The 20646-nt window shown below is 45.1% G+C and overlaps 1 protein-coding gene and 1 long non-coding RNA gene across 3 annotated transcripts; one reads left to right on the forward strand and one right to left on the reverse strand.

The window, feature by feature from the left end:
* The first annotated feature begins 5059 nt into the window (after window positions 1-5059).
* Window positions 5060-5863, forward strand: LOC125955449 (uncharacterized). The gene has a single exon (XM_049686584.1). It carries the CDS (start codon window positions 5060-5062, stop codon window positions 5861-5863), a length of 804 nt encoding a protein of 267 aa, XP_049542541.1.
* Window positions 5864-9151: 3288 nt separating this feature from the next.
* Window positions 9152-17781, reverse strand: LOC125956194 (uncharacterized). Of its 2 annotated transcripts, XR_007469152.1 has the most exons (4): window positions 17328-17781; window positions 17168-17259; window positions 17040-17090; window positions 9152-16976 (listed from the first exon to the last, which is right to left on the reverse strand). It is a non-coding gene; the product is annotated as an uncharacterized LOC125956194 (long non-coding RNA). The 2 variants fall into 2 exon arrangements; XR_007469151.1 differs by having other exon boundaries at window positions 9152-17090.
* Window positions 17782-20646: the final 2865 nt, after the last annotated feature.

Below are 20646 nucleotides of genomic sequence, written 5' to 3' on the forward strand. Positions count from 1 at the left end.
ATACACTAGACACATTCACTACCTCGACGGCTAACAAATGCTATAAAAGGAAACAGATTGGACGCATACAATAACCTCGTCCAGGTTCAGACAATCCTTAAACACAAATACGAGCAAAGCAAATTTCATGATGGAAAATTTAGAAAAAAAGGAAATATCAAAACGGTCAATAGAATTTCTAGGGAGCATAATAAAAAACATGACAGGGAATCTCGACCAACATGATTACAACGTCATCAACAATCAGATGGAACAGATTAGAAAAACAAATAATATGTTGATAACAGATAATAATGCCTGGTGCAACACGAACGCGTACTGCACGAATAGATGGGCCCCACCGCAGCTACAACCCTGATGACGATCTTGTATAGGCGGTGGTCTCCTGGGCACGGATCAACCGTCAGGTGTCAATTTCGGGCACGCGGTTGATCCGGATATGCGCAGGCTGAAAAAGGCCCAGGTGAGTGCTGAGAGCGTGGGTGGCTCGGCACTCACCAGACGATAAGACTTATCTTACCGCGCGAGCGGTGGATCGCTCTCTTCTTCACGAACCTTACAGGTGAGCAGTTCGACGATTTCAACAACAAGCTTTAATAAATCACGCAATGTTCCAAGACGCTCCCTTGCGTAACGTTTTCGTTAAAACAATGCCCAAATTAGAATCAACGATGTGTTTGAACAGCGAATGAATAACTTAACAGAGGTAGCACACAAACAAGCGATCGAATTTCATGATTCTATAAAAATAGCAGGTCTTAGCTTAGAAAGTGAAAAAATAATCAACAGGAGATTACACCTACACGACGTAATCTTCACATTGGACAACATTCAGAACCAACTAGACGTTATATTCGAGTGCAAGTATTGCCCAGAGAAGGTCGAAACGGTCAAACAGCACCTTGAGAACCTTCTGGCGTCTTTGCCCGCGCCAATTTTGATCCTAGGAGATTTCAACTCTCATGGACTCGAATGGGGACTCGAACGTTTAATTGACGTCCTCGCCCCCATAATCTATGAATTATGCCGCAACCACACGTTGGATATTCTTAACCATGGGGAGGCGACTAAGGTGAAAACTGTTTGTCATTCTGGAAACTAAGTGGAAGGTTATCCATATTATGTGCTGTGAACCCCTTCAGGCTGATAATCAAACGCAGTAGCGAAACGAACCCGTGTACGCACTTTGAGACAACGGCTCGATCAGAGTGCACTGTGCAGTGGTGTAGATACTAAAGTGCAGAAACCGTCAATTTCTTTTAACGATTAGGTAAGTTTAAGGTAATATAAATTTAATTTGCGACCATTAATTAAATGTTATTTAAAGTCACAATGAATAGCAATTTGCCGAATGCAGCGGAAGGGTGGATGACTCGGTATGCCAACTGCTCCGCGCAAGGTCGCCTATGTGGCTACCACCGCGACAGCGACGGCCTCACCATCGAAACAAAAATCAGCAGTTTTGAGGTATCGTACCCATTTTTGAATAAAAATAAGTCAGTTCCAATTGAATCCCCGTTGTGAATACATTATTTATATAACTGGCGCCCGAATAGGGACCTGATTAGCAAAATTCGGTTAAACGAGCCGAGAAGTGTCTAGTATTACTTCAAAAAATCATGCGAGAAGCTTAACTTCTCCTAGCTGCATCAGGTCATCCCGAAAAATCCAGCAATACTGAAGCTGCTTTGTGGGTAAGTATAATCAAGTAAAATTAAAATAGTGAAATTAAGTAAATAAAGTTTAGGTATTAACTCGCGTCGGTAGTGGACCGTACCTTTACGCCTCGTCGAAATCGCTGGTGTGGTCGACACCGACATCTGGTGCAAGGATTTCTTGAGCCTCGGAAAGGGAGCCTTAGGCTTGGGATCGCCGGCTATCGGTGTGCTTGAAGCCAAGCGGTTATATGCCTCCAAGACGGTGGACGGTCAGAAATCTTTCTCTGAAGGCAATCTGGTCCGTGTCACCTTCGAAGGGGACACACCCTGCTGAGGTTCTTGATTGTTGAAGGAATCCGTGTCCGAGTTACACGGCCCTTCGTTCCTAAGGTGGCGACGTGCTCGAAATGCAGTCAGTTTGGCCACGTTACTAAATACTGCACGTCAAAATTGACGTGTGGGAAATGCCGTGAGGAACACTCCACCACCGAATGCAAATCTGCTTCGCAAAAATGCATTCACTGCAAAGATCATTGGGACGAGCCTACTTCGTGCCCTGTGTATAAGTAGCTGCGCAACCAAAAAAAAGGGACTGCTTCAAATCATTTGCAGATGCTCTTAAAGGTGTGCAGACATCGAACCCCTATGGCGCGCTTGCTCAGGCACCTCTGCCTGAAGAAGTTGCGCCAACCAATCAGGCGGACTTAGTCACCCACGCTAGGAAGTCGTCGCGAGGAATGAGGGTGTCGGTTGGAGGGCGACTCCCAAAGGCCCCCAAGACCAAGAAGGCTAAAAAGAAGCCATCCGCTCCCGGCAACTCCCATCCTGACCCCCAAACCCCTCAAGGCTCCCTAAGGGAAGTCTCCAGAGAGAAACTTGGCTATCGCAATGCGATAACCAGTACTTCCAACGATACAACATTATATGTCAAGATCGCAATCAGCATTGCTAATAGGAATAAGCAGGAGTCACACCTTCTTAAAAATACCTACCCCAACCCAAATCGTCGAGGCGGTTGCTATCAGAGCAAACATTGCGAGACTTGACGTAACGTAACCAGCAAACGCTTCCTGGATTTGCTGCATGCGCCAGAAGGAGCCGGAAATGGAACGAGACTGTTTACGATTGCTTCTAACATGGTATTAGAACGGTCCACCCTCTATGTCTGACGATTTGCTCCCTGTTAGTGGTTCAATGTATGCCACCTCTTTCAACAGCCACAGTAGTGGTTGTTTCCATACAATGACAAATTCGTGCCGGATTTTATACTGTTTCCAGAGCGAAAGGAAGTTACATTTTGAGCTGTGGCGCTTAAAATAGTTTTTAATGCTAAAAGGTTAGGTTCATGCTAAAAGGCTAAAGGTAGGTAACCCCTTCCGACTGATAATCACACGCAGTAGCGAAACGAACCCGTGTACGCACTTTGAGGCAACGGCTCGATCAGAGTGCACAGTGCAGTGGTGCAGATATTAAAGTGCAGAAACCGTCAATTTCTTTTAACGATTAGGTAAGTTTAAGGTAGTATAAATTTAATTTGCGACCATTAATTAAATGTTATTTAAAGTAACAATGAGTAGCAATTTGCCGAATGCAGCGGAAGGGTGGATGACTCGGTATGCCAAACCACCCGAAGAGACTCCCGAGGAAAAGAAAAGGCGCCTAAAACGGAAGCGGGAAGCGGAGCGCTATCATCGCCGAAGAACCGCCGCTACAGCCACCGTTACCTCAGCGGATGATGCTCCGATTGAGGGGGCAGCCGATCCACAACCTGGCCAGGAGTTACCACCAGCACCACCTTCAACCACAGTGTTGACGATTCGACGGCGCTGGGAACGAATTCGACGAGATCGAGTCCTTGAGCGAAGACCACGATCGCTCAAGAAAGGACTCGGGGACCTGGACAGCTATACCCACCCACAAAAGCATACGGTGAGGGCCCCCTGCAATCGTGTGCCTATCGTGGGGCATAAAAGTGGGCGGATGAAACAGGCACATTGTTACCGATTGTCCCGATATCGATAACGGGATTATCGGTAGGGCTCGTGCGTAGCCGCAGAAAGCTCTCCTGCGCGCAGGTATGCGTGAGCAGGAGTACACATTAACAGAAAACGAGTGATAAGCAAGGGAGTGATAGGCAAGCAGCCGCGAACGGCGGACTGTTTTTGAGCTGCTGCTTCGTTTGCGTAATATCAAATAAAAGAGCTTCATTAAACCAAGATTCGCGGTGGTTCGTTGCATTTCACTACATATATTGGTTGGTTGCTCTGCCTGCTTATCAAGAACCACCCCCTGAGCTTCGTGAGCTGTTCAGGAACCAAGCCTTTTTGTCGCGGATTCGTGCTTACAATAACGCATCCGCGTTTACATCGATGGGTGCGTCGGTGCGCGCGGATGATCCTGTGCGACAGGATGAAAAGGTCTCCGGTGCAGGAAGGGTATACAACTACCGTATACAAGACGCCCTCTGCCATCGTATCGGTGCTCTTGGCCAGCTTCCAAGTCGCGCGCCGATGTAAGCGCGCAACTGTATTTCTACGATGCTGCCGACGAAGTACAGCGCAATCGCATGGTTGACGCGCGAGTGGCATTCAGCACCGGTCTGGACCCTGAACCGGAGTGTTGTGGCAACACTCCAACGCATATTGGAGCAGAACAACCAACTTGCCGCAATGTTTCGCCATACGTTTGAGCGGATGACCATCGAAAATAACGTAGAGCTGCGAATCCACGGACGAATTCAAGGACTCGATCATCGCCGCTACAACCGACCGACCGCAGACGAAATAGGTGGCATTTTCGTCTGCACGGAGCAAAATCAGTCCCGCGACATTGTGCTGCAGAATCGCACAACTCTGGGTCTTCACCGACTATTCGAGTCCCATCAGCTGTTCGATGCGTTGCAGTATCCACTCTTGCATCCGTACGGTGAGGCTGGGTGGACGTATGGGATCGCAAAACGGCCAAGGCGTAACGGCCGTGTTGCACCCCAACGAGCACGTTCCAGTGAGCATAACCAGAACGACGTTGAGGAGGGCGCGGAAACTCGAGACGGCAACGGACGAGTGTCGCGGCAAGTCTCAGTCCGTGAAGGTGCTGCGTATCGTCTATGTTTTCGCGAGGACCAAACGTCGTTGTTGCATTCGGCAGGTCGGCTGATGCAGCAGTACTGTGTGGACCGACCAGTGCTGTAAGATCGAGGAGCAGCGCCTGAAGTTTCAGCGGGACCAGCGGGAGGCACAGTTACGCGCTGACGCATACGCCAGGCTTATGGATCTAGCGGGACCAGGTGACGTGCAGTTTGAAGATCCACGGACACTCGCTCGAACGGGTACGCGTGTCATCCTCGCTCCTTCGTTTCCCGGTAGTGACCGGTACATGCGCGCGCAGTACCAAGACGCGATATGGCCATCGTACGAGCGATCGGGAAGCCGGACCTGTTCGTCACGATGACGTGTAACGCAAAGTGGCCAGAGATCACCCAGGCCTTGCTACCAGGGCAGACGGCCGCCGATCGACCGGACCTCTCCGCACGCGTTTTCCGGTTAAAGCTGAAGTCCATGCTGGAGGACCTCTCAGCGGGAGTCCTTGGATTGGAAGTTGCCCGCATTCACGTCATCGAGTACCAGAAACGTGGTCTGCCGCACGCACACTGTCTACTCATCCTTGCCGAGAGCGATAAGCCGCGGTCGGCAGCTGACTACGATCGACTGGTGTCTGCCGAAATTCCGGATCCTGCAAACGAGCAGCTCTACGAAACCATCAGCAAGTCCATGATGCACGGTCCATGCGGTCGGTCGAATCCCAACTCGCCATGCATGAAGGATGGATCGTGCTCGAAAAAGTTTCCGAAGCAGTTTTGCGAGGAAACACGGCAGACGCAGGACGGATACCCATTGTACCGGCGACGCAATGATGGTCGCACCGTAACGATCAAGAATATAGCGCTTGATAATCGTTACGTGGTGCCGTACAATCCGTGGCTTAGTCACAAGTACAACAGCCACATCAACGTGGAGGTGTGTGCGACCGTCAGCAGCGTCAAGTACTTGTACAAGTACGTGTACAAAGGGCACGATCGGGTCGCTTTTTCGACGCATGAAACGGTGGACGAAATCCAGCAGTACGTCGATGCTCGCTACAGCATGCTGACCCGGTCGCAGTCACCACAGCATGCTGACCCGGTTCTTCCTGTTGTCGGCCAATGACCAGTACGCGCGAACCCTTACGTACCAGGACGTCCCAGCGCACTATCGCTTCATAAGACCGTCAGAAGCGCAACGACAACCGTGGCACGATAGTCAAGGACCGCGATGTGGATCCGCCGTATCCGTCAGAACGAGATCGTGGTTGGCCGAATGGTGTACTGCCCGATATCGCACATGGAACGATATTGTCTTCGATTGCTACTGTGCTATCATCGAGGACCAACGTCTTACGAGGACTTGCGTACAGTTGATGGTGTTGTGTTACAGGATTGGTTAAGGTTTAATATAAGTTTAGGATACGTTTCACAAAAAAATGAAACCTACAGGTTTTTGGGAACTTTTCCCTGTATTAAAGTTCAAAACCAGTTAAGCGCAACTAAAACGTCAGTCGCCTATGGCACTACAATGAGTAAACACTAAGTGGAAAAGGATTGTCCTGAACCCTTAATTTTAGTCAAGTTAAGGTACATTAACTATCGCAACATCATTGCAAAAAAATATATGCAGAAATTGCTAAAACCAACTCAGCTCTTCTCGCACTAATGAAATAAACTACTACTATTACTACATGATGTTCTGTGTGTCACCTACCGACAGGCTACCACATTGGCTGGGTTGCTTAACGGCGAGTCTGAGTGGGAGCGAACACTTCAAGAAGCCGTGTCGTTCCAGATGCCATCGCAGCTGCGCCAATTGTTTGCGCTTATCCTGTCGGAGGGTAAGCCAAGCAACACAGGATTCCCGTAATTATGTACCTACAGGCAGTATCCTCGGCAACCGACATCGTCCTTACCCGATATCGTTTATCTGTGAGAAATACATAGAGATTCTATGTATCCTCCCTCTCCGTTCCATTCCATTTCACTACCTCTCCAATCATCCTAAACACTTATAAAAACTATTCTAGAGAAATAAATCGCCACTTCTCGTTTTGACACTCAAGGAATCAGTTCGTCTTCGATTATTCACTCTGTGCTAGAACGTTTAAATGCCACCTACGGGGGAATCGGTGAAGAGGGTGTTGGATACGATTTTCAGAACATACTATGCCCCAAAGAAAACGAAAGCCGATAATGGGCCGCCATTTAATGGAGAAGGATTCGGCATGTGGTTGGAGGATACATGGGGAATTAAGCTGATGCATAGCACGCCGCTCAATCCAACAGAAAATGGGTTGATGGAGCGTAGTATGCAAGGCATAAACAAATTTTCGGCGATTGCGAAGGCAAACCAAAGAAATTCCAATTTCCAAAGGAATCATTAATAGACTACCTAGCGGACTATAATTCATGGCCGCACCATGTAACAAAGGTGCCTCCAGCGGAGTTGATGTTTGGGAGGGCAGTTAGGTTCAGGCTACCTAGCCTGAGAACGTACAGGATCCAGATTGAGGATGGGGAATTGAGAGACATCAAAACAAAGAATGGGTTCCAGGCAGATCAAGAAACCAGATAGGTTGGTAGAAGCATGATTAGTTAAGTGAGAGCGTGCGTCAGAATCGGATGGCGCAAGGGGAGGATGTGGTGTATATGATATGTATATGTATGTAAGAGTTGGGTGGTAAACGGGTAGTGGATAGATGAAAATAGACGTGCACGGACGTGTGTTGTGTTATTGGTGCGGCTGCAGGAGGATATCACACAACACAACCTCCTGGGTGCCCTAACAAACAACAAAACCAGCGAGGAAAAACTCATTAACTAGCTGAAAGAAACGAATCTATACTAGAAACTGTAACCAACAATAGAGACGAATGATAGACCAGAGGTCCAAAGTCTCTCTAATCATAATAAAAAAAATAAAAGTTTCGATTTTCCTCCCGGTGAAGGACATGGTGCTAAAGCTGAAAACGCTGGCGACACGTGGGGTGCAGCAGCACGAGCAGCTCCAGCAGAGGATGGAGAAGACTGAAAAGGCCCTCATCGAGACGGTAGCTAGGGAGAGGCTGCTCAAGGTCTATCCACCTGGAAGACGACATGTCCGGAGAAGGTGAGCAAATCATGCTTATGGAAAGTTTAACGGCAGGCAAAAGCCTGGAGAATGTTAACCCGTTCCTACTAGGAAAACTGATTGAAAACGCTATAGGTGATAAACCCCTAGAGGCCCGCAGGCTTAGGGAAGGAAATATACTAGTACGAGTGAAATCACTAAGACAGGCGCAAAGGCTGGTAGATATAAAAAGATCCGTGTGGGGGAAGGAGAGGTTTGAGGTGAAAGTCTCAGAACACCCCACGCTAAACTGCGCTAAAGGAGCCATTCATGACGATGACATAGCATTTATGACTGAGGAAGAGATCCTGGAGGGGGGCTAGAGACCCAGAAAGTGACCGAGATCCAAATCATCAAAAGAAAGGACAGCGTCAACATCAAAACGGCCATCGTGACATTCAAACTCCCGCGAATCCCCAGGAAGATTGACTTCGGGCTATACCCCATCAAGGTTGATAGGTTCAGATTTGTAACTTGACCGTTGTCAGGCTCTGATTTTATAACGTAACTTTTGTAAGGGCTGCTCCGCAGCCAAAATTTCGCAATAGGAACACGAATTGCGTCGGTAACGACGGGAAAATAAAGTAAAGAATTCGATACCAACTTACAGCTATCCTTTTGGTTTTGTTTCTTCCTAGCTGGTTGGATTGTCATTTCGTAGTTAGCGCTTGTGGTGTGTTGACAGAACCCATCCACCCGGTTCACTTCCTCCTCCCTTGCCTCAGGAGTGTTGGCTGAGTCCATCCTCCAGTCGCAATTTCTCAATCCCAATCCCAAATACAGTCCACTCGGAGTAGGTCCGTTAACCCTACGAATACGACAACCAGCTGGACAAGTTCGAACAAGTGTGTTCCAGCATAGCACTATAAATTGAAACGCTAGCAAGAAAACTGAAGGAAGAGACTTCAAGCACGAGCAATGCAAACCAAATCGTGGTTTATCAGTCGCATCTGCAAGTGCCCATTCCGAAATTCGACGGAGATTATGAGCAATGGCCAAAATTCAAAGCCATGTTCACCGACAACGTGGATCGGTCAAAATCTTCCGATGCTATCAAGCTCTACCACCTGAACCAGGCGTTGACTGGCCAAGCGGCCTTGCGTCATCAACGCGAGCAGCGAGCATAACGGATAACAATTTCAGGACAGCCTGCAACCTGCTCGAAGCTCGTTTTGAAAACCCTAGAATCATTGTGGAAGCTCGCCTCAACGGCCTTTTTACAATGAAAATTGTTGATCGAGAGAACGTGCGAAACCTTCGAGCGCTTCTTGAAAGCTGCAGACGACACGTCGACGGGCTGGATAAAACCAACAATCTGATCGTGACAAAGCTAGTGACATCGTATTTGAACATCGAAACGCGCAAGCGTTGGGAAAGAACACTGGCGCATGGGGAGTTTCCGTAGCCTGAAACTACTTTAAATTTTATAACCACACAGTGCGAAGTTCTGGGACGATGCGACGCCGAAAGCCAGCCTCGATCATCATCTAAAGCCAAAGTGTTTTCGGCAGTGAAGCAAGAAGACCCGATATCGTTGCGAAGTGTGAGTAAAGCGTAAAATATACAACCTTGCACAAAAATAGATTAAACAAGTGTAGAAAATTGATCGGAAATCAATGTAATTTTTTTTTTGTAAAATAATACTTATTTCAAAGTATTTGTTTTGACGTTTCATACTTTTAATTTGCTAGAAAACAGGTTCGAAATGACCATGATTTTTCATGCGCCGAGACGGGAACCCAATTGTAGAATATTCGCACTGCTGTTGCTTTTCGCAATTTTATTACTTTTTGCGCACGCCATTTTTGCACGTTGTTTTACGTTTTTTAAAAATCCTTTTGGTAAGTATTTATTATCAATCGTGAATCAAGTGATGTGTTTCATATAAAAATCATGTTTACGCGATTCAAAGGAATGGAAATAATCGGTTTGAAGATTCCGTTTGAGGAAGCGGTTACCACAAAACAACACGTTGGGGTTCAAACGGAACCGTAAGTATCATAATAATTGAATAGTTTGCTCTTATTAATGTGTTGGCGTATTTCAGAACCGAGGCAGCATTCACGGGACACGAAATGTGCCTGCAAATGGCAAAATCGAATGCCCAGGGCATCAGAATACTTCATGAAACCATTAAAAGCGTGATGGTTAAAGTAACGGACACAAACAACCTTCTGCTAAGCCAATACGGGACGCCCAGCCATGTTTCTACCCAAACAACGCCGCCAGCCAATAGAAACAAATTCAACATTCCAATCTGTTCAGAAGAGTCTATGATGCTTATGGATGCACAATTAGCAGAACACCATTATAGCCTGGACCTGAAACAAATCATCACTGGTGGAGAATAAGAAGATTCAAAGGACCAGCGCACCGGTTCCATCACGGGTGGAACAAAATGTTTCATATGGACTTCGCGGCAAACTGTACGTGGACAGGCAACAGTAGATCCGGAAAAAGTCGCTTTTTCCAAGTTCGGAATAGGATGGCGGTTCTCAAACATGACAGCTGAGCGGAAATAGAAAGAAAAACGGTCTCTCCTGATCGTGGGATCCGATCTGAGCAGACGTGTGTGTTACCGATACCAGCGGCTATCGGTAGGGCCCGCGAGCAGCCACCCGTAGCTCACTTGCGCGCGAGCTTGCAGGCAAGTCAGCTAGCAAGCAGGCAAATGAGAAAGAAGGTTAAAAGCGGCAAGTGAGAAAGAAGGTGAAAGGCGGTAAGCGAGAATCAGTGTATAAAAGATAATCGCCACGGAAGGCAGACGAATTTTGAGTCTGCTTAAATACTAATAAAGCGACTTCATTAAACTGAAATCCGCGGCGATCTGTGTCTATTTACAACAGTGTTTTCCTTCCGTCTGATGTTTGTGCCTTATGTCCGAAAAGTGAAGAAAAGTGTGGTAAAATCCACCTAAAATCAGTGGTTTTACATCTCATAAGTGGGATAGTGAACAGCTTTACGAAGAAGCGTAGTGCAAGTGATTTTCATTATGCATACTAAAGACGAAATGCTGTGTGCGTTAGCTGCCGGCCGGGTGGATGTGCCACCGACGGCCACTATATAACGCAGATAAGAAGCCTTTACGCCGAGCTGGTGAAGGTTCAGTCCGTAAAGCCGGAGAACAATCCTGCGCCACTCAGTGAAAAGTGCATGTGTTCCGCGTTGCCAGGCGAACAAGTTCGGTGAAGGACATGGTCCTAAAGCTGAAAACGCTGGCGACACGTGGGGTGCAGCAGCACGAGCAGCTCCAGCAGAGGATGGAGAAGACTGAAAAGGCCCTCATCGAGACGGTAGCTAGGGAGAGGCTGCTCAAGGTCTATCCACCTGGAAGACGACATGTCCGGAGAAGGTGAGCAAATCATGCTTATGGAAAGTTTAACGGCAGGCAAAAGCCTGGAAAATGTTAACCCGTTCCTACTAGGAATTTAATTTGCTAAAAAACAGGTTCGAAATGACCATGATTTTACATGCGCCGAGACGGGAACCCAATTGTAGAATATTCGCACTGCTGTTGCTTTTCGCAATTTTATTACTTTTTGCGCACGCCATTTTTGCACGTTGTTTTACGTTTTTTAAAAATCCTTTTGGTAAGTATTTATTATCAATCGTGAATCAAGTGATGTGTTTCATATAAAAATCATGTTTACGCGGTTCAAAGGAATGGAAATAATCGGTTTGGAGATTCCGTTTGAGGAAGCGGTTACCACAAAACAACACGTTGGGGTTCAAACGGAACCGTAAGTATCATAATAATTGAATAGTTTGCTCTTATTAATGTGTTGGCGTATTTCAGAACCGAGGCAGCATTCACGGGACACGAAATGTGCCTGCAAATGGCAAAATCGAATGCCCAGGGCATCAGAATACTTCATGAAACCATTAAAAGCGTGATGGTTAAAGTAACGGACACAAACAACCTTCTGCTAAGCCAATACGGGACGCCCAGCCATGTTTCTACCCAAACAACGCCGCCAGCCAATAGAAACAAATTCAACATTCCAATCTGTTCAGAAGAGTCTATGATGCTTATGGATGCACAATTAGCAGAACACCATTATAGCCTGGACCTGAAACAAATCATCACTGGTGGAGAATAAGAAGATTCAAAGGACCAGCGCACCGGTTCCATCACGGGTGGAACAAAATGTTTCATATGGACTTCGCGGCAAACTGTACGTGGACAGGCAACAGTAGATCTGGAAAAAGTCGCTTTTTCCAAGTTCGGAATAGGATGGCGGTTCTCAAACATGACAGCTGAGCGGAAATAGAAAGAAAAACGGTCTCTCCTGATCGTGGGATCCGATCTGAGCAGACGTGTGTGTTACCGATACCAGCGGCTATCGGTAGGGCCCGCGAGCAGCCACCCGTATCTCACTTGCGTGCGAGCTTGCAGACAAGTCAGCTAGCAAGCAGGCAAGTGAGAAAGAAGGTGAAAGGCGGTAAGCGAGAATCAGTGTATAAAAGATAATCGCCACGGAAGGCAGACGAATTTTGAGTCTGCTTAAATACTAATAAAGCGACTTCATCAAGCTGAAGTCCGCGGCGGTCTGTTCACATTCACAACAAAAACCATTAGTCAAATGTTTGGATTCTTTTGTCATTAAAAAGTATTAAATCCAGTTGAGTTAAGTAGAAGTTGCAAAGAACTTGCGAAAATGCATCACGTGAGATCTAAATGAGTAAGAATTAGAAGCAGAATGTCTTTATTTGGCAGAATATCTAAAACGGTATCAATTAAAAACTGAAGAACCCATCACTATATTACAAATTTATCATATATTGAAAGTAAAACCGAATCGAAGACACTTTTCCCAATATAGAGATCGCTCTACGAATGTTTCTAAGATTGGTGGTAACCAACTGTAGCGGAGAACGCTCTTTTTCGAAGTTAAAACGAATTAAAAATGAATTAACAAGTGTAATGTAGCAAGAGGAAAATCTCATCGAGCTACGGGACCGGTTCAACGAAGTGCCCGCTGCAGGACAATACGACTTCGCGAAGAAGACACTCCTTAACCACTTCAGCGAGAGCCAACGATTTAGGATGCATCGCGTCGTGGCCGAGTTAGTGTTAGGTGACCAGAAACCCTCATAGCTTTCCAACGAGATGAGACGGCTAGCCAAGAACATTTAAAACATACCACGCTTTCCGGAGGGACCTTTTCTATCATCGTGACCGCATCGATCCGCTCATCTGCTAGCATTGTGGATGGCGTGCAGAAAAACGCAAATGGAGAACAGTTTCCGGCACTGCGGAAGCTTACGTCGCTCCAGTTCAGCCCAACCCAGTACGTCCAGTTTACTCTGCGACTGTCGACCAGAGTAGTAACACCACTCTACAACGCCCCCCAAATACACCAGCTAACCTTGGACATGCAACGCCTGCAGTCGTTGAGAGCTAAAATTGAGCGCAATTCAGTGCGATCCATCCGGCCCCTATTGCGAGTGTCTTGTCTCGTTTTCAAGACAAGACTCGACCATTCTTGTGTGCCAAAAACCGCGGAGTCTTGGTTGTTTAAAATCGGTATTGCGAGAGTCGCATGAATACTTGAATGAACAAGTGTTCATTTGGCTGTCCAAAGCCGTCAAAATCGCAGCTTTGTATGTAAACAATCGCGCGCAGCTCGAGTTTCCTTACCGTTAACGTGTTTTAATTCATCAAAAAATGTTTTCAATCGTACCATTTTTGTTCGATTATTTCGACGAAGAAGAGGAAGAGAATCTGATGCACGTGTCGGTGATGCGCAGAAACATTCGAAACACTACGGACCCGCTATCGTTGTCGGATGAGCAGTTAGTGCTATTTAAACTTAATGAAAAATATCACTGAATAGAAACCTCCTAATTTTTGCAATTTTTGCGATAAATCCCTGATACATCCACGATAGAACATCAGCCGATTATTATTAAAAGTTGAAGCGGCGAGCAGTGGTTTGGATTACTGTTCGCAGTTGAGAAGAACGAGTTTTCAACATTATTTTATGGCAGTCGCAGCAAATGTCAAGCCGAAGCGAACACACGTATCTGAAAGTACTAGCGAACAGAGTGAAAGAAAGACGAGCGAGAAAGGAGGAGGGGACGATAATCTGTGTATACGAGTGACAAGTGCAACTGTAACAAAGGAAGGTAGTCCGAATCACAAAAAAGGGCCTCTGCGCCCGTAAGCAGTAAGATGGTTAGTAGAGCAAATGATCGGACCATCCCGGAGTGGATGGATGCTAACAAAGAATATGGGCCGATAAAATCAATTCTGCTGAAGCTAAAACACAAGGAGAGTAAGTTCGAAAACCCATTTGTAGCAGCAAAATCAATCCAACCATTGGGCACAGTCGAACAAGCTTATCTAAACAGTATTGGCAACGAAAATATCATCAAAACCAGAGATGAAAAACTGTCAGTCAAACACCACCCCGACCGACTATAGCAACAACTAACGAACAGATCACCACACAGAAAAGACAGCTTGAACTATCTCCTCCAACCAAAAAATCTATAACACCGGCCAAAAAACCAAACCAGAACTTTGCAGGTGCATCAAATTATTTAGATTGAATAAGTCGGCGATTAAGTACCTCCTTGCTGCAACAAAGGATGATTTTAAAAAGACTTTACATAACACAGCCGTTACTCCAATTGTGAGGATCTGTGCGTCGTTGCGTTTCCTCGCGTCTGAAAGTTACGTGGTTCTCAGAAAATGTGCCGTTTAACAAGAGCTCCGCCTGGCCAGCAAAACCCCATTTAGAATCAACTGATTCTCCGTATACATGTGACTAACCATTTCGTAATTGATTAATTCCATTAAATTCTTCCAAATCAACCACCAGTCTGCTAAATAAAAAACCGTAACGGTCATTTTAAATCGCAGTCTTGTTTGGCAGACTCCCAGTCTGGTAGCTTTGAGTACGAGACAGCTGAGTCTCGTTTCCAAGACAGAAATCGAAGGCAAGCAAGACACTCGCAATACCGACACCAGACTGACGTTTGTCTTGGAAACGAGACAAGACACTCGCAATAGGGGCCATCTCTGCATCGTCTATGCAACGGTTGGTCAAATATGACCTAAAAGCTACTTCTAGAGCTAGAATGAAGCGCCATTTAATAGTTGAAAGGGTAAAAGTTCTTCGACATGCGATCGAAGTATTTGTTGTCAGTTCTGAAGAAGAAGAATCCGGTGATCGTGTTCTCTGATGAGAAACATTTCACAATCGATTCAGCGAAAAATTCCCGCACAGAAAAGTTCATATCGCCCCTAAAGACTAAGGATGTTCCAGAGAACATAAAATATAAGTTCACTTCCAAGCATCCCGCTGGAATAATGAGGTTTGGAGCAGTTGCCTCGAATGGTTTGAAAATGCCACCAGTTTTTATAAAATCCGGTGTTAAAATGATTACTGATGTGTACGTTGATATTTTGAAGAAACACGTTTTACCATGGGGGGTTAAAGGAAACTTCGAAGCACCACAAAATGTTGTGTTTCAGCAAGATGGCGCCCCCTGCCACACATCTAACCGGACTCAAACATGGTTGAAGGAAAACATGAATTTTTGGCCGAAAGATATTTAGCCTCCAAGCAGTCCTGATTTAAATCCGTTGGACTATTCAATAGGGGCGTTTGTTCAGGCTAAGGCCTGTGAATCATCATACCGTTCGGTTGAATCGCTGAAAGCGTCTATCATCAAAACCTGGGCTTCTGTGTCAGAGACCTATGTTGCCACAACGTGTGTTACCGATTTTGTAGCCGCCTGGAGGAAATAAATGGAATATCAGACGGACACATCGAGTAATTTTGTTTGTTATTGATAAACAAATAAATGTAGAGCGAAATAAAATACTTTAAAACAGTAGAAAACATTAAAAATGGCTTTAAATGGATATTTACATACAGGTTCAAGCGTGAACAGACGTGTCGAACGATGGCATCGCACCCAAAAAGCGCCATCTGCTGTAAAGATACCGTCCACTGAGTTAAACAACTGCCACTAATTATGTTAGGCCTACGCACAGCATACTGAGAGGACATCAAAGCATCGCCCGCAGAACTAGTATATGACACGAAATTACGTAACTGGAAGCTGGAGTGCATTGTGCTGGAAAGGAGATTCAGTGAGGAAAAGTTCGGAATTGCGGTTGACCTCTTAGAGGAGGGGATAATGCCAGCCAAGTCTCAAGTGTTATCTCCACGCACAACAACCGCATGCGAAGCTGGCTGGCGAGCGTTGCACCTGACAACAACATCGAAAAAAAGGGTAGCGCACCCAATCCCGAGCTGTGCTCCGTTGCGGCCTATCAAGCGGGCCCAGAACATCAATTGCTAAAAGCAATAAAAGCAATAACCAACGAACAAATGGCAGTCGACGTTCTCGGGGAAACCCGGAGGAATCACCAGCGTTTCACGTAAATTACAGCTACTCCACCAAGCTTTGTGGATATAGGCCATAGGAGAGCCTTCTAAGGTTACAGCGTTGCCTTAAAGGCGCAGCACTAGAAGCTATACAGGGATGGCTGATACTGCCCGAGTCAGTCCCCGACATAATGGAAACTCTCAGAAAGAGGATTGGCAGACCCGAATGGCTCATACAATCTATGATTGAACGGGTACCGCAGACTCCAGCCACTCGATCGGATAAGCTGGGGAGCTTAATCAAATTCGGCAATACCGAGCAGGGTCTATGTGACCACAAAAGTGGCAGCTGACATGCCAGAACATCTGCCACAATCCTTGCCTTGTACTGCAATTAATTGCAAAGCTGCCGGCAGAATATCGTATGCGGTGGGCGGCGTTTAGCAGAGAAGTGTCCGGATCGGGTAGAACGAAAGCCGGACCGCTTTAAAAGCTTCTCATCGCTTTCCAGAGCCCCATACCCGGTGCCCGCTGTGCCAAGGCAAGCATCTTCTCTACTGTAATGCGGCAATTACTGCCAAATAATGCCATCACAGCGCAGGCAACAAACCGCCAAACTGTGCCATAATTGTCTAGGTGAAGGTCATTTTTCTGGCAAATGCACTTCCAGATACAGCTTTTCTTAATTTAAGACTTACTTTTGCTGAATGGAAGGTTTCACAGTCTAATTCGATGAAAGTTATTTGTTTTCCATTTTCAGGCATTCGCTGCGTCGAGCTCTGTTGAAAAATTGAATTTTGTGCTATAATACCAATGCTGAAATGTTTCATCGATCACAGTACCTCAATATGCAGATCAGGCAGCATAAGTCTCATTTAGTATCGATCAAAGGTCTGAAATTAAGGATCAAAATAAAAGGATAAATTAACTCAAAAGTACTTCACAAACGAATAACATCTGTACAACTTACCTCAAAATCACACCGATATTAAGAAACACGTCATTTATGGCAAGATAAGCTGGTGCCTCATTTATGGCAAATGCTTTTCGAGCCAACCCTGGCTGCTAAAGAAAAAAGGCTGGATAAGCAACAGAAACACAACCGTCACACTTTTATAATGCATCCGTACCTTTTTGCCGGCAAAACACAATCCCCAAAACCGGAACTGCTTGCTAATGCGGTATATATCATCACGGCGATATTCTGCAGTCACGCAATATTCCTCAAACACATCCTCATATTACACCAAAGCACGACACACATAGGCACATATATTTTCTCCACAAACAAAACCAAAGGTTACTGAGTTTTATCTATTCACTGCTTGCCCGTTTCTTCTAGCAACACTTTTCTAAAGCAACGAAATGAGCTGTCACCTATTGAAGCACACACACGCACACGCACAGAACCTCGTGGCTGGAGCAGTAGAAAATATGCATTCTACATGCAAAACAGCTGCGATTTCTCTGATTTCTGATTTTTGATCAGAGAAAAGTGCGACACAGTGATTACACTAATCACTGCACTAAAATGTACGGCATTAAAACAACGCCGAACCGCATGCCCTCAGTGAGCCACGCGTAGCACAACCAACAGCCAGTACGAACACTTCACGACTGCAGCCTCTCCGAGCGAACATCACTATTCAACGCATTTGGCAATGTGGCTGTCCTCTTCTAACGTCGTCTATTGAGAGCAATCAACTCTGCAGAGAAACCTCATTCCAGCAAGCTAGAGAGAGAGAAACCAAGCTATTGCCAAGCAAATGCGTCGCGACGAAATTGGGGCTATTTTTTATGCCACGGCTATAATAACTAAAACTTGTGTTTTAGAAATATGTAAAAGATTTGCACGACCGCTTAAGGGGCCATCATGTTTCATGAGTTCGCTTGCTTCGGCGAGGATTCCCTAGCGAACGAGGAAGGCTTTTCGTTGGAAACAACGGTTGCAAATGCGGTCGTGCATTTGTATAGGTGCGGTTCACAGTCCTTGGAAACATTATTTAAAACCAACCGCGTAACCGCGTAAAACGACAAAAGATCTACAAAGGATCGACAAAGGGACTCGCTTTAGCGCATGGGCATTGTACAGTGAAATGCGATTCAAACAAATGAAATGCCAATTCGACATGAAAAAAACACATCAGAATAATCCTATTTGATGATTCGCGAAAGAATGATAATGTTTGTTGGAAAGAAGGAGGTCTTCCATCAAGTTTTGTTATTTGCGCTTCGATGTTCATCGCACATAATGCTGCATTGTGAAACTAGATTCCTCATTTTGATCTTCCAATTAGCGATTCCAGATTTCACAACTGTCTTGTGATCTCCTGTTCTTCCGCTTCTTTAGGTTCACAGTGTCCTTGGATGATTTTGAAAGACGAATGATGGATGCTGAGACGTCGCACTCGTTGACCTAAAAATACGCTGCATTATTATTTATCTTTGGCTTAGTGAGATCTAATGCGACTTGTCGTGGTCTGAGCGACAATTGTATGTGTATGCAGTTTTCTTTAAAAACCAAAACGTGTACGATCATGTTCGTTCCATCCGTTGCTAAAACGGACCTCGATTTCGTATTTTATCATTATTCTGAAATGATTGAAATAACAATTATACCCTAGCATGATTTATCACCTATTATGGCAACACAATGCACCCGATAAGTACAACATTGTTTTAATGGCAGTTTCTATTATTCTATTACTATATATATTATGGCCAGAGTGATTTTCTTGAAAGAATTTGATTAGTTGAGGTCTGTTGATAATTTCAGAGAGGGAAAGTCTTTCTGCATCAATATCAACACACCCAATCCTAATTCGCTCACCAGTAAACGACATGGATTATTTCATTTTCGCCGGTTTGTGGTTTTATGATTGATTTTTGTTTCCACGCGTTGTCCAGCAACAAAGCAATTCTGCGAATACGGCTCTTAAGGGCGTGCAACGTACGGTAACGACGATTGTTCCCGGGTCGACGATTGACGAACGGGTAACAGCGCATCAAGCAGTGGCTGGACCAGCGGGCAGTGCATATGTGGTCGGGGATAGACGAACGTATTAGACAAATAACTGACCGGGTTATGGATGTATTTAACCCTGCAGTTGGGTTCGGACCATTTGGTCCAATTTCCATTCGTTTTTTGTTACATCTTCGAAACTAACAATCCGCTCGACTTGAAAATATCAATATGGTATTATTTTCAGTAGATGACCATAAATTCGTAAAAAATATTAAAGGGGGCGAGAAATAAGAAAAAAACTTACGTTTGTCAATAATTCTGCTGATGAAAGCAGCCTTGGAGTCGATGATCGTTCCTGCATGTATTGAAGGGCCAAATGAAGTGTAATTGTCGTGTCCGTTTACGAAACACATCATGTGGACCCCACGATGGATCGATTTCAGAAAATATAACGTATGCATTCAAAGTTGAATTGTCTATTATATTTGCGAACACCAAGGATAGCCATCGGTTTTTTTCTTCGTGAACTACAGCAGTCGATCATTTGGTCCACCGTATCTACACCACTTTATTATCAAAACATTTTTTCCATCACCGTTGCATTATACTAATCATTATAATATCGATGGAAAAAAAATCAACGTTTTGTCGAATTTTAATATGATGTGTACAATTCTTTTCGAATTCGAGCATTGTCAGCAGAATGAAAGTTTTGTTCTTTCGAACAGTGCCGACGAGAGCAATCTGGTTTCTTTTGGGATTTCCAGTAGCTGACTTCCCGAGATACGGGTGTATTTTCCAAATGAATCGACTGATAACCAAAACTTCAAACCGTATTTAGCCGGCTTAGATGATATACTGTCGAAAAGAACACCATACTCTGAACGCAACCAGTTGCTCGTCAATTGTCACATTCTCTTGACAATTTTAGAACATTGGAAGACCTTCTACCCATCGATACCATAAATCGCGAATAGGAACGAATTTATCGGTGCTCCAGTTTTGTCTTCAGCTATTGACATCATCAAAACGTAATGCACTTCCAATCTTTTGAAATCTGTCTTGCGATATAATAGAATGAAACAAAGGGCGACCAAATTTAGCATCAAACAAACGAGCACATCTTCATTCTTTGCTCCGTATTGCACTCGTGGGTTCTGGAGTCGGGATCTTAGATTGTTATGGCTATGATAATAAATTGTTGTGGCTGCGATATGCATTAATTTTGACGGAAACTTCTCCCTGTCTTTGTCGTGCAATCGTTCGGTCAGTTTTGAGACGTCGCGAGGTCAATTTTTGGCGCCCATATTCATTTATGTGCGTTGGATTGCGAACCAATATTGAAAAATGTAATTTTTTATACCCTATAATATTTATTTAAACACGTATATAGTGAAATAATTCAATATCTTTTGATCATAAAAGCAAAACATTGCAAATTCAATCGTTTCCATAGCCATTTCCATTGAAAATATACTTTAGAC

Source organism: Anopheles darlingi, chromosome 3 (genome assembly GCF_943734745.1).
Source record: "Anopheles darlingi chromosome 3, idAnoDarlMG_H_01, whole genome shotgun sequence".
NCBI classification, from domain to species: domain Eukaryota; kingdom Metazoa; phylum Arthropoda; class Insecta; order Diptera; family Culicidae; genus Anopheles; species Anopheles darlingi.

What these genes read in the sequence shown, in the direction of transcription:
- LOC125955449 (XM_049686584.1), top strand. Translation starts at nt 5,060, where the DNA reads ATGGCCATCGTACGAGCGATCGGGAAGCCGGACCTGTTCGTCACGATG.